A 12,469-nucleotide genomic window follows, 5' to 3' on the forward strand; every position below is an offset into this window, starting at 1 on the left:
TTAGAGGAAAGCTCTCCTTACATAAGAAAGACAATTAGAATTGGCAAACTGATGCAAAATATTTATTCCAAGTTAGTTATTTTTGATGCAGTAGTTTTTCCCCCTCATACAGACTCAATGTGATAGTCACTTTTTAAAATCTGTAAATAATGTTATCAAAATAATCTTAATCTTTGAAATCTCACAAAAAATTTATATTTTACAATCCACCCTGAATATCAAGGCTGCAAGAAGAAGAACACAAACAATTCCTATATCCAAATATTTTACAGCTGTACCCAAAAAAAAAAAAAAAAAGAAAACCACAAACGCCTGGTTAAGTGATGAAGCTCCCCGAGCCGCCAAAAAAATAAAATAAAATAAAATATTCATGTTATTAGCATTAATTTAACATAATTAGAACTTCAAAAGCCATTTTGTCATCGACAATGATTGTTTTAGCACACCGTTACCGCGCGCTGGGCAATGCGGCGGCACTGTTAGAAGCTTGTTGTTGCAGAGATCAGTCAGCCACTTGTGTCCTGCTCACACGACTGAACTTGTGCACTGCCCCACAAGGGATTTTTGTCAAAATTTGCTAGCTGCACAAACTTCTAGTAAGCATTAGGGCAAAACCAAAAGAAAAAGCTAAAGAAGCCAATTTCTCTCTTCTTTGGGATACAATTATTTCCCTTGTGCATGAAGTATCAACAACAAAAGAAAAAACTGAACAGACTGGAGACAGAATAAACTCTGTTTAGTTTATACAACCCCAAACACGTGTTGAACTATGAACTGAGTTTATTGGGTTGGTTTTATTTATTTTAATTTTATTGTGCCCAGTTTCAGGCATCATCATCTGACGTTTCGCTGCTACTTGTTTCCGTGTCTGAGTCCTCAATCTTTGTCTTAAAAGTGCTTCCCCAGTGGAACAACAGGCTGGAGCCACGGCCCTGAAGAAATCCATTCTTCCCAAATCCATTTCTTCTTCGCTGTAGGAATGAAAGTAAGTTTTAAAACAAGCAGAAGTGTGGAGAGTAACTGTCACCAACCCTCTGGAATGAATGCCACATTTAACTGGGTATACACACACGGATAATACAAATAATTCATTCTACTACAGTCTCATTTAAATGCTTGGTCCATTTGAACACCCTTGAGAACAAGTCGTTGAGAAAGGAGAGGGAGAAGAGCAGTCACAAGTAGGAAGAACTGTAAACATACCTGCTCTGATTTAATCTGGAACTCTTTGAGCTCATCCTCCGTGAGGGGAAGGTAGTTTTCATCATTTTCAGGATATTCCTGCCATCCCATTTCTTTCAATAACCTGATTGTGGAGAAAATAAAAGGGGCATGGGAACTAAAGAAAGGGGACAATGGCAAAGGAAGGAACACTTTGTCCATGAAAAACAAGGTTTTGTAGTAAATCACTCAAAATTCACCAGGGAATCTTCTCTATCACAGATCACTTCAACAATCCTTTGTGTTTACCCACCATTTTTCAATGTCTTCTACAAATATTTAACCATCAGCAGCCCTGTACAATGGGTACATAACCAGCCTGGTGAAAGGCAGGGATTTGAATTTCTAACTCAAGGACACTGATGGAGGACATGAGGCAACCAAACCAGTATCACAGTCCAGAATCTCCTAAACCTTACTATCTGCTTGCACCAGATGCTCACACTGCTTATTCACTGACATGAGATACAGCCTGAGATACCAGGTAAATATTTTCTTAACTCTCCTCCACTTTTACAGCATGTAAAGCAGCACGGGAATATTCTCAATGCAAACAAAGTGTGGTGTGTGTCTTCAAACCATTACACTTAGGACACCTGCTTGCAAATTACCCAGAACCACCCCTGGTTCATGCTGACTCTCAGTGTGGGCAGGTAAGTATCTCTAGGCAGCATTAACACATGGGGATGTGGCATTAAAGAAGCACTGGAATTTAATTACAGACCTTGGCAAAGCCTTGGCTCACCTGTCACCGGTGTCCTGTTTTACTTTCAATAAGACCCCACCCAGTCCAGCACTAGTCACAAAACTCACACACCTCCTTCTCTGTACACACACAGCTACTGCTGCTTCTCAAGAAGAGAGCTTTCTTCAAGATAATTTCCTTCTCCTCACACAGCCCAAGGATTCACCCTCCTTTACTCCAGACACTTTATTCTGCCATTTACTCACCTGTGTTCTGCTTCCAACGAATGGGAGAGGTTTTCCCCCTCCTCTGGCAAAGGGAGAGAAAGGCCATTCTGATGGCAGTTCTCTTCCCAGTTTTCCTTTGGTTCTGGTGTGCTGTTGCTCTCCATCTAAAGAAAAATAAAACCATCAAAGTGTGCTTGCACAGACCATGCCAACAGCACAGTTCCAAGTTCAAGCTTCTGCCTTTTAAAGTCCAGCCAAGCCTTTCACCTTGATCCTGTGTTTTTTACAGAAGCTGCAGCAATGTATACCTGGCTGTGACAGGACAACACAGGACAAAGGACATTTGGTGGCCTGTGCTACTGTGCCAAGGGAGTGAGTGTTGGCATTGCAAAGCCATCACCAGGCAGCTCAGAGCGACAGCAAGAAAACGATGGGAATTAAATGCTCCTAAGGACACACTTTACATACACATTAAGGCACAGATCTATGCATTTGGGGGTCTGGTCTGAGCCACTGAGGCTTGAGCCACATTCCTGCACCTTTCACAAGCACAAAATTCTACTTTTCTATGTAGATTTGCGCAATTTGACAGGAAAGCTGGAAAGCAACTTCAGATGTTAAAATACTATACTGTTCCTCTCCTCAGAGAATCCTTGCAAAAAATCTAGATTACCTTCAACATCTGTGACCCTTCCACCTAATTTATTACTTATCCATTTGCATTTCATTGTGCTACATATCTCCCTCCATCACTGCTGTGCACTATTTCCACTGCACATGTGCCAGGCCAGTGGGAATCATTCCCTTCCTCTTCCAGAACCTGAATTACATACACTGCTCAGGGCTTTTTTAATCCCAACTCCTTCAGTAATAATCATCATATACACAGCAAGGACAGTGATCTTACCTCATCCAGCTTGTCACATTCCCTGTTTTCTGTGATCTCCCCATTTCTATCATCCTTCAGTGCCTTCAGGAATTCGCTCTTTTTATCAGTGGTCCGGCGCATCAGCTTTGTCAGGCGCGAGGAGCAGATCTCGATGGGAGGGGTGGTGCTGGAAGGACTCTGCACAGGGAGGGAGAACACAGAAATCAAACTGCACTGCTGCCTGAGGCCTCTTCAGTGGCTGTGCTTACACCTTTCAAACACTCATCAGTTCTTTGGGTGGCTCTTAACCCCTCAAACCTCAACCTAATGTCAAATTCCCATCAAAATATTAATGGGTGTTGCACATTCACATCTCCCATCTATTATTATCAACTCCCTTTCTTCCTCTAGGAGTCCATTCACACGGCCATGAATATGTTTATTTTGTTCCTTTGTAATGTAACTCTCTCAAGCAAGCTGGTGCCTACAACAGGGTATTAGGGCAAAAAACTTCATGCAGGATTCCTGCCCTACAGAAATTAGCAAATTAAGCAGATCAGACTCAGTTCAAATTTGTATTTTAAGTCATCCTGACAGACTCTACCCTGAAATTAAGCTGTGGGGAGGTAATCTCCTTTCAGGGAGTGGTCACATCCTTAACTAACCATAACCGGGTGCGGAACAGGCAGCCACAGCCTTGGAATCCTCCCCTGGAGAGAATGCTGCCAGCTGCTGGCTCTGTACACCCAGCCCAGATGGTTCAGTGTGGAGCCAGACACGGGCAGCCCTGGAGCCTGTGGGAAATCTGCTCAGCTCAAAGAATGAACACAAGGAAACCTCCTGTGCTCCTCCACAATGTTATTATTTCTTAATAATCTGGAGTCTGTGAACCAGGCCCCACTGGCGGCACCTGGCTGTGATCCTGCAATAAGAGCACTGATAACCAAGGTGAGCTTTCAATTTCATCTGTTCCATGTTTTGACTGGGCACACAAGAAGAATCTAAGAACGTGTTATGGGAAAGTTCCCAGTATCTTAATCTCCTGCTGGAGTTCATGTCTGGCTACTCTAAAACAATGGGGAATTTAATCATTGTTATGGATAATTGACAGCAGAATCTTGCATGCAAAACTACTCTCTTTCTTTGTGTACCTGCTTTGATTTTTTTTTTTTTTTTAATCAGTATTAAACCAGTAAAATTTCCTGAAGTCTGTAATGTTTTTCTCCCCCACATACTTTTTTAAGCTGCGGGGGAAGGTTGCAAATTCAGGCTCTTCAAAATGAATCTCCTGTGCCAAAAATTTTTATCACACTCAGTGCTCTGAGCAAAAATCAAGGGAACTAGACCAAAAACAAGGCAGCAACTGCTGCTTATATTTCTAATGGCTGTTGCATGTTAAAGACCGGTGTGGAATAATGCCTGCAAGGAAATAAGTGCAGCCTGGAAGTAATTTCTCAGGCAGACCTTTCAGATTTTGCCTAACTCAACACAGTAAGAAACAAATCAGCAGTTGTAACAGACCTAATGAGTGACTGCAACTATCAGGATAAAAAGCTGACACAAGAGTGAAATTAAGCTCTCAACATAACTATTAGTTTGACTGTAGTGACAGAAGGTAACAATGAACAAAGGAGATATAAATGAGATGTCTTCTGGTAATCTGAAATACTCAACTTGAACACTTTGCTAGTGGCTGTTTTGATCTCTAATAAACTACGGAGGGACTAAAACTTAATTTTTACACATCAGGGTAAGACAGTTACAGCTAAAGTTTAGAAACAGCAGATCTCTGAAAGGGAATTAATTTCACCTCAATCCTGGTTTTATGTATTACTTTCTGTAGAAGGGTTATGTTTTACAAAACATTCTTCTTTAGCACTAAAATAGTAAACTGGCATCTCCTCTAAAACAAGCTTAGCCCTTTGACTGAAATATCAATGCATCTTAGTCTTTTGGTGTTGCTTTTTTTAGGTTTTTATGAATGAGAGCACTATGCATCACCTTAGATTTGTTTTGATGTCTATGTAACATGGATGGCTACTCTAACAGAAAAGTAATCCTGAATTCATTTTAAGAACTTAGGCTGTATTGCAGCTTGCTTGTCTTAGACTGGCTTGTGGAGCCAGTGCTAGTTGGAACATTTTTAGCTTTCAACACACTGTGGTCTCTTATGAATAAATATGCTGTTTTTACCATTTTTGCAGGAAGCACATTAGCCCCCTTTCAGAAACAAAAAGCCAGAGACTGTGTAGTAGTCCTGGAGAACCAGGATTGCAGTACTATCTGCTGGCCACAGACCTGTGTTTTCATATTGTAATTCTCCAACAGATTCAAAGAAAAATGTATTAGAGGTGTCCAGTTTAGTTGGAAGGAATTTTTAACCCCTTTATGTTTAGCTCGCAGGTTGGTACCCAACATTCTTCACTGACTGGAGTTTCACAGAAGACTTTCTTTGGGGCAGGTAAAGGAAGGACTTGCATTACACCTGTATGATACCAAGGGAATGCCTCTCTCCAGACTGCAGAGGTAAAAGCCTGTTTAAGTTTACATATTTACACTGTCCATACTGTGCTGTGAATTGCACAAAAGGAAGTCTGTCAGCAGCACAAAGAACTTGGTGTAAAAAGAGAGAAAAGCAAGGTAAGGGAAAGCAACAGAGTGTAAGATCTATTTGTCAAAGTGACAGGTGCCTGTTCATTAACTATTGTCTTTAATGACTGCTTGTACACTCAGCTGTGACTAAGGCAGAAAAGCACAGGTTGCTGCAAAGTCAAGTCTGCAAAGCAGAGAATCATAAAGATGACAAGGCTGTATTTTAGAAGTAATGTCTATTACAGAACAAGACAAGTGCACAGCTAGAAAAATCCCCCAATTCTACAGTTAAAACAAGCTGATTTCAGATGCTGTGTATCATCATTTAACGAACCACAAAATCATTAAGGTTGAAAAGACTTCCAAGATCATCAAGTTAAACCTGTAAAGAGCAGCTGCATTGGCCAGGAATTTATCCCAGTCTGTTCTATTTTTGTTATTTTTTTTCTTGTGCTCTGTCACAGTCATTGCTGAACTATTAAGGGAATTGTATTTCAAGGCTCCCTCTGTATTTCAGACCAAAACTAGGAGCAAGTCAGTTTCCATCTCAGCACATTACCTCCTTCCAATGCCAAAATTAAAAACACATACTGTAGCTGAAAAGTCATATGTACACATGTTAAACTCCTTCAACCCCCTCAGAGTGCCTGTGCTGTTGTTCTAGAGAAAGGAAATTAGGCAGATCACCTTCCTTCCCCTTCCTTTCCTATACTGAAAAACATCATGGGAATCAATTTGTCTACCTATTCACATCAGTTCTTGGTATCTGCACTCCCATAACACCAAGCTGACACATGCCTCGCTACACAACACCATTTAAAGCATTAGTACCTTTTTTTTTCTGGAAGGAAATTCTAATACAGTTGAACCAACACCGATGGCTTTATAGCCACATAAACCCCATTTTTATTTCTTTTAGTGTATCATTGATGTGGCAGAATGTGCCAAGGATGTACAAATGAGTCATCCCTCAAGGGTGCAAAGGCAGGTACCACATGCAGGGAGGGCCTTATCATGTTTCTCTAGTAGGTGACAGTGACAAAAGCTCCCACCCTATCCCTAAGACCAGCCCTTACCTCTTTGGGAGAGGTGAGGACTGAGCCACTTGCCAGTACCGCTGGTTTGGTTACAGACACTGGACTGGTAAAGGCAGAGTCACGGGTGGAGGACAGCGAGCCTGGTTTATGTTCACTTCTGTTGGCTTTCCATGGGCTTGGCTGTATTGAAGAGAACACAAAATACAAGGCAGTAATTGGTAAGGTGTGAGAAGGGGTTGCTTGCAAGTATTGAAATAAATAAGCAACATTATGTTGGCTCTTGTATGACTTTCTTTTCTTCTCTCTCCAAGAACAGTGTCAACAGGTTTATTTCAACACCCATCATTTTTCCCCTGGCATCTTCTGTTTTCCCCAAATCACACACAACTTGGCTTTGTGGGCACCACCCTTCAGTGAAACACCATTAACAGCTCACAGAGAAAACCCAGCATTGCCCTTCATTAATTGCAATCACCACTATGTAATCCAATTCATCTTACAGCTACCCACAGATGGGAAATAAAAAAAAATCCCAACTAAAATGCCATTTCTTAGGGGAACACTGCATGCCATAAAGAAAGGCTTCCAATCACTTGACAGAAAGTTTCTTTATGTGAGGAAGAAGATCATGCAACAGTTTTGATTAGAATAAGAATAAAAATTATTTATTTCCTAGGGCTCTGAAAATGTCCATCACTGCACCAATTTAGCAATAAGAACAAGAAAAAGAAGCAAAAGCAGCCAGTTTATTACAGTGCAGGATCACTTGCTGTTTTGGCCTAGACACTCTCTGCAGTATCCCTTTGATACACTGGCCATTTGGCTGAAGAGCAAAGACTTCAAAACAAGTTTTTATTACTTGGAATGTTGTTCTTGAAGCTCTCTTATCAGTCAGGGACAAACACTGTGAAGTGAGAATCTACAAAAACAATCCTAAGAAGAAACTTCTACCAAGTAGCACAAGCAAGATACTGTCTGAACACTAAAACTTACAGATTTCTTTGACCCACTGGACTTCTGAAGCCAGCTTCAAGTCACTAGTCAAATAACTAATGCACAAATGGATTCAGTAAATAGAGATGCAACAGATCTTGCAATCTGCCAGCAATGAGAACAGAGGCACGGTTTCAGTATGTTGTCACTGTCTACTGAGTTCTTCTATGAATTTTTAAAAAACTACATTGCATGGGAAGGCCATCAGTTTCCTCTTCCATTGTAACTTAAAAATGAGCATCCCACACTATCAAACAGATTCTACAGCATCCACAGCATGCATTAAAAACATCCCCTTCAATGCTCAGAAATATCCTGACCTGCACAATATTTATTGCCTGTAGTAAAATTAAGGTGCAGTATGACTCTGACAAGTTTCTCTCCAGGGCTGCACCTCTCCATTCCCAGCTCTCAGCTGCCTAGGGCTGTTCTCCAGGCTTCCACAAAGAGGCAGCTCACAGCTCACACAGATCCAAAGACAGACCCCTATTGCTTTCCCCGGGTGGTTTGAGTGTGACCTTCATGGATTGCTTGACTGTGAGCTATTAGCTATCTTCATTAGCCAGAAAGAATACACTGCCACCAGCTCTCTTCCTTTCTGAACTATTTGGTACAACTTAACAAAAGCATTTTTCATTCAGTTTTCCTGTGACAGCTTTCCAATACTGCTGACTTTGTGGAAAGGAATGTTTTGACTCCTCTACTACTCTATGCACTGCAATTCCTGGATAACTTTCTACAAGTCTTCAGGCTAATGCATCCTACCACAGCTGCTTTAAGGCTGTGACTTTAAAAAGGCATCAATGCACACAGATTTCCTGGCTAAGGATATGCTGATACCCCACCTTTAGGTTTTGCTAATGGTCACCATTCATTAATAAAAGCACTGTTGATGACATCAGCAGATAAGTCTTCCCACTGCAATCCCTACCACCGAGGAATATCACACTGTCCCAATAATCACAGCACCACTCAGTGCATAAACACTCCGAAATTAGCAGCTAAATCACTAAGTACATATTTACAGTCTGCTTAATGTGACTGATCTCTTGGGCTACATATAAAAAATTAATAGCTTTTCAACTAGAAGAACATTTCCTTTGTTATCAATACTGCAATATTTCAGGTATAAATCCAGGTGTAAACCAGGCCTATTGGATTCAGTGAAGTAAAACCAAAAAACCCCTACCACTATTTTTGATGGATGCTGAACCTTCAGATCATAGTCAGTTTTATTCCAACTGTGAGCACTGAATAATGTATTCTTTTTATCTGAAGAATCAAAACCTACATAGTCTAATTTCAGAACATGGTTAGGAAAAGCTTCAAGAGCAGCTCTCCTTGACTGAATTAAAGAAAAACTTCTGTCCATGGGCTTCAGAAGCAGCCACAACAAATGCAACACTAATTGCTCAGCAAACTGCAAGGAATAATTTGCTGTGCAATTACTGTTGCACTTGTTGTAGCTGCTTCTGAAGCTGCTACATTAAGCAAGCAGATTTTTATGTTTGAATTCTACATGGTCAAGCAATGGGTATATCATGACCAGCAGTAACAACACATATTCCCATAACTTTCAGAAGTGCATTTTCATCTCTCAATCTCTACATTGGTTACAGCATTAACTTTCAGACCTCAGAAATGATCTTTGCATACAACAGCCAGTAACACAGATAAGCTATATGCATTGTGGCTCACTAAAATTCTGTTTACTTTGAAGCCAGAGACAATCTAACTGTCTGATCAGAAACTGTACCTCTGGCCTTTTGTTTCAAAGAACACACAAAACATCCAGACTAAATCCAGGTCAGACTATATCCACAAATGTATCAATAAAGCTGTAAAAGCAAAAATAAAAGCCACAGGAGGCCTTCCATTCATTAGAAACTGAAATTTGTTTACCTATTCTAAACAAGAACATACATGGATTGAAAAACTCCTTATAAATAACCTTTTTAATAAGCCAATTTATCCCATCTTACAAAGAAGTAGATCAGCTGACAATTGTACAGACAAGACTATTTGAGAATCATTTTAACCAGTACAATTTCTTCTGTAGCTGGCAGAATTTAACTTGAATTAACAAAAATTTACAAAAGGGAAAGAAGCTCTAAACTTCTTTTCTTATAAAATGAAGCGGTGAGTCTCTTATTTTGCTTTTATCTTTGAAGGGTGTAAGAATTATCTATTGTAATCATAGGAGAGATTTTGTTGGAATGTCACAGCCTGCATTAGTAATTAATACATTTTAGAATTCAAAGTATTTGGACATCTCTTTAAAGAATAACTTGAATAACTTTTTTTTTTTTAGCTTTTAAAATACTTTCACTAGCAATACTTCAAAATTTCCAAGGCATCTATACATGTCGGTTCTCTGGAAAAATGAGCAAGATTAAGCCTAGAACTAAGGAAAGAATAAACCCTGTTTTTTTTTAGCACTACTGTATTTCCTTCAGTAAAAACTGTAGCACAAACCCCATGGCTTTTCCAGATTGTTTTTAAGGCTCAACTAAATTACACCTGAATTACAGGATGTTACAATCTAATCTGATCTTAGCCTCAATTGTTCTGGACACATCAAAGTATTGTAACCCAATAAAGATTTTTCAAGGTAGTCATGTGAACAGTTCAAGCACATAGCAGCACACATTCCACCTCCCTAGTAGTGCTCATTTTGTCTTATTAAGATAAGGATTTTGTCTAATGCATGAGGACACACCCACTCAAATAGACCACAGTGTAGTCAGAGTTCTCCCTATGGACAAACCCAGAAGGCATTTTAACAGAGAACAACAACTTTAGTAGTAAATAGAAATCTACTGTAAAAGCCACTGCCCAGGAACTACTGGATTCCAACTCCTGCCACTTGTTGGGGGGGGTTGATTCCTTTGATCTGCAGTTCACTGATTTAGTTGGAACCCCCTGTACCTTGGAAGGAGGAGCTGCAGGTTTAGGAACCAGATTTTTGTAGACACTTGGGACAATGGTGGTGGCTTTGTTGCCATTTGCCAGGTGAGAAACAGGTGATGTGAATGCAGCTGAGAAGGCGGCGGAAGGATCCTCTTTTGAAACCTTTTTGATGACCAGCATCTTGGTAGGTTGCTTGGCACTAGGGGGGTTTTCTGTAAAAACAAAAAAAGAGATTCTGAAATACAAATGTTCAGTTTCAGAATAGCTTCAGTACCCTGCTCCAGTTCCTCCCTCTCCATCTTAGACACTGCACATCTGATTCTGAGACCATCAGCTGGTCTTTCATTTCAGCTCTGAGAGAAGATACCGGATGTGGATATCTAAATACAATCTTTTCTAATTTAAATACAACAGCCCCCCTGATGTTGAAAGGAAAAACCTACAGTGACATCAGTTAACAGCCTTGCACCATTCTACAGAAATCAGAACAGGTATAAGCATTTTTTGAGCAACATGGATCAGCTTTGTTAGCTCACTAACATAGCAAATATATTTACATAACTTACACCTCAAAAGACATGTTGGTTTTACAAACAAGCACAGTCAATGTTTCTTAGGCCAAATAAGCACATTTCCAGGAGCATAACAATTTAAAAAATATCAATAGTATAAACAGATAAAAGCCCTATAAATGTTGTCATTAGGTTTAGAGCAGAACAACAACTATGTGACAAACATACAAAAAGAATATAACCCAACAGTATTGCAAAAAGTGTTTTTCTTTTGCATTTGTATTATTTACAGTATCTAACCCAACTAGATATTAACAAATTTGGGTTTAACTGCTAGAACTGGTACCTTTCACTTTTTTTTTTAAGGCATTGATTCTCAGAGTACCTCAGGATCAAAAGCAAGGCTGTTCTGAGTTTATAAAAAAGCAACTGAACTCAAACCACAGAACTATGACAGCTTTGCTGTATTTCCACTATGGAGATCCCAATCAGGAACTAATGTCTAGTTCACTCCAATCTGCTCTGCCCTTCAAGTGATGTCTGTGTGAAACTGTAACTGCAGCATGACAGGAAGGGAACACAGAACAGTGACATTACTGCCACTGGCTGGTTTTTTTTATGACAAGCACAGTTTCAGATACACAAAAAGGCCAAGAGATTAGGGAAGACTGTGGGAGGAAAAGAACAAAGGACAGAAAACAGCAAACTGTCTGCTTCACTTAGATCTTTGAAATATTTTTGAGTGAAAAATCCAGCATTTAAACACCAGTTAAAAATTTCTGCTCCATCATCAGCATTGTGTACAGTGACCTTCACCTACCCCATACTCCAGAAGGTGTCCCTAAAGGTTTGTTCTGGTTGTTTTGTCTTCCACCTTCTGGATTCAAAGATGGCTGTAAAAAGACAATGTAAATTAATATATTGTTACATTACATATAACAACAACAAAAAAATCAGTATAAACATTTTTTTTTCCCCGAGAGCTCAGAGAATGGGTAGATTTCTCTGAACAGCACCTGAAGTGGAAGAGAATACTTTGCCATAAGACATCTAAAAATCGAGTTTGCCCTCTCTCTGGTTTCTGGTGTATTTCCAGTGGAACTACAAGAGGGATCAGGATAACTCCTCTAGTCTTCTACTATAATTAAGTAGATTTTACCAACCAGGACATGTATTAAAAAATTAGGTATTTGAAAGCAGCTCAAAAAAACCAGAATCCACTTAATCAGTATATGAAGAATCTATCCTCATTTCATAGCTATTTTAATACAACAATTATGCATAAGCCAATTTAAAAAAAACACCCCAAAGCAATACTAGATTCATAATGTAAAGGAATATATTTACTGACAAAGAAAATCTACATTCAAACTTGTATCAAACTTCAGTCCACTTTTTAGGACAAGAGTGCACGCAGACCCAGT

General features: G+C 39.7%; 1 protein-coding gene across 4 annotated transcripts in view; it reads right to left on the reverse strand.

Moving 5' to 3' along the window:
• Nucleotides 1–40: 40 nt before the first annotated feature.
• The window catches only part of GPBP1L1 (GC-rich promoter binding protein 1 like 1), a 31,684-nt gene continuing 19,255 nt past the window's right edge, over nucleotides 41–12,469 (reverse strand). For all 4 annotated transcript variants that reach the window (XM_079314421.1, XM_079314422.1, XM_079314423.1 and 1 more), the window contains exons 6-12: nucleotides 11,866–11,938; nucleotides 10,552–10,745; nucleotides 6,670–6,810; nucleotides 3,041–3,199; nucleotides 2,173–2,297; nucleotides 1,204–1,306; nucleotides 41–971 (exon numbers count right to left, since the gene is read on the reverse strand). In XM_079314421.1, the coding sequence (XP_079170547.1) occupies nucleotides 825–971; nucleotides 1,204–1,306; nucleotides 2,173–2,297; nucleotides 3,041–3,199; nucleotides 6,670–6,810; nucleotides 10,552–10,745; nucleotides 11,866–11,938 (942 nt within the window). In that variant the 3' untranslated portion in view covers nucleotides 41–824. The remainder of the gene's footprint in view (nucleotides 972–1,203; nucleotides 1,307–2,172; nucleotides 2,298–3,040; nucleotides 3,200–6,669; nucleotides 6,811–10,551; nucleotides 10,746–11,865; nucleotides 11,939–12,469) is intronic.

The sequence above is a fragment of the Erithacus rubecula genome, assembly GCF_903797595.1.
Source record: "Erithacus rubecula genome assembly, chromosome: 10".
Classification (NCBI taxonomy): Eukaryota; Metazoa; Chordata; class Aves; order Passeriformes; family Muscicapidae; genus Erithacus; species Erithacus rubecula.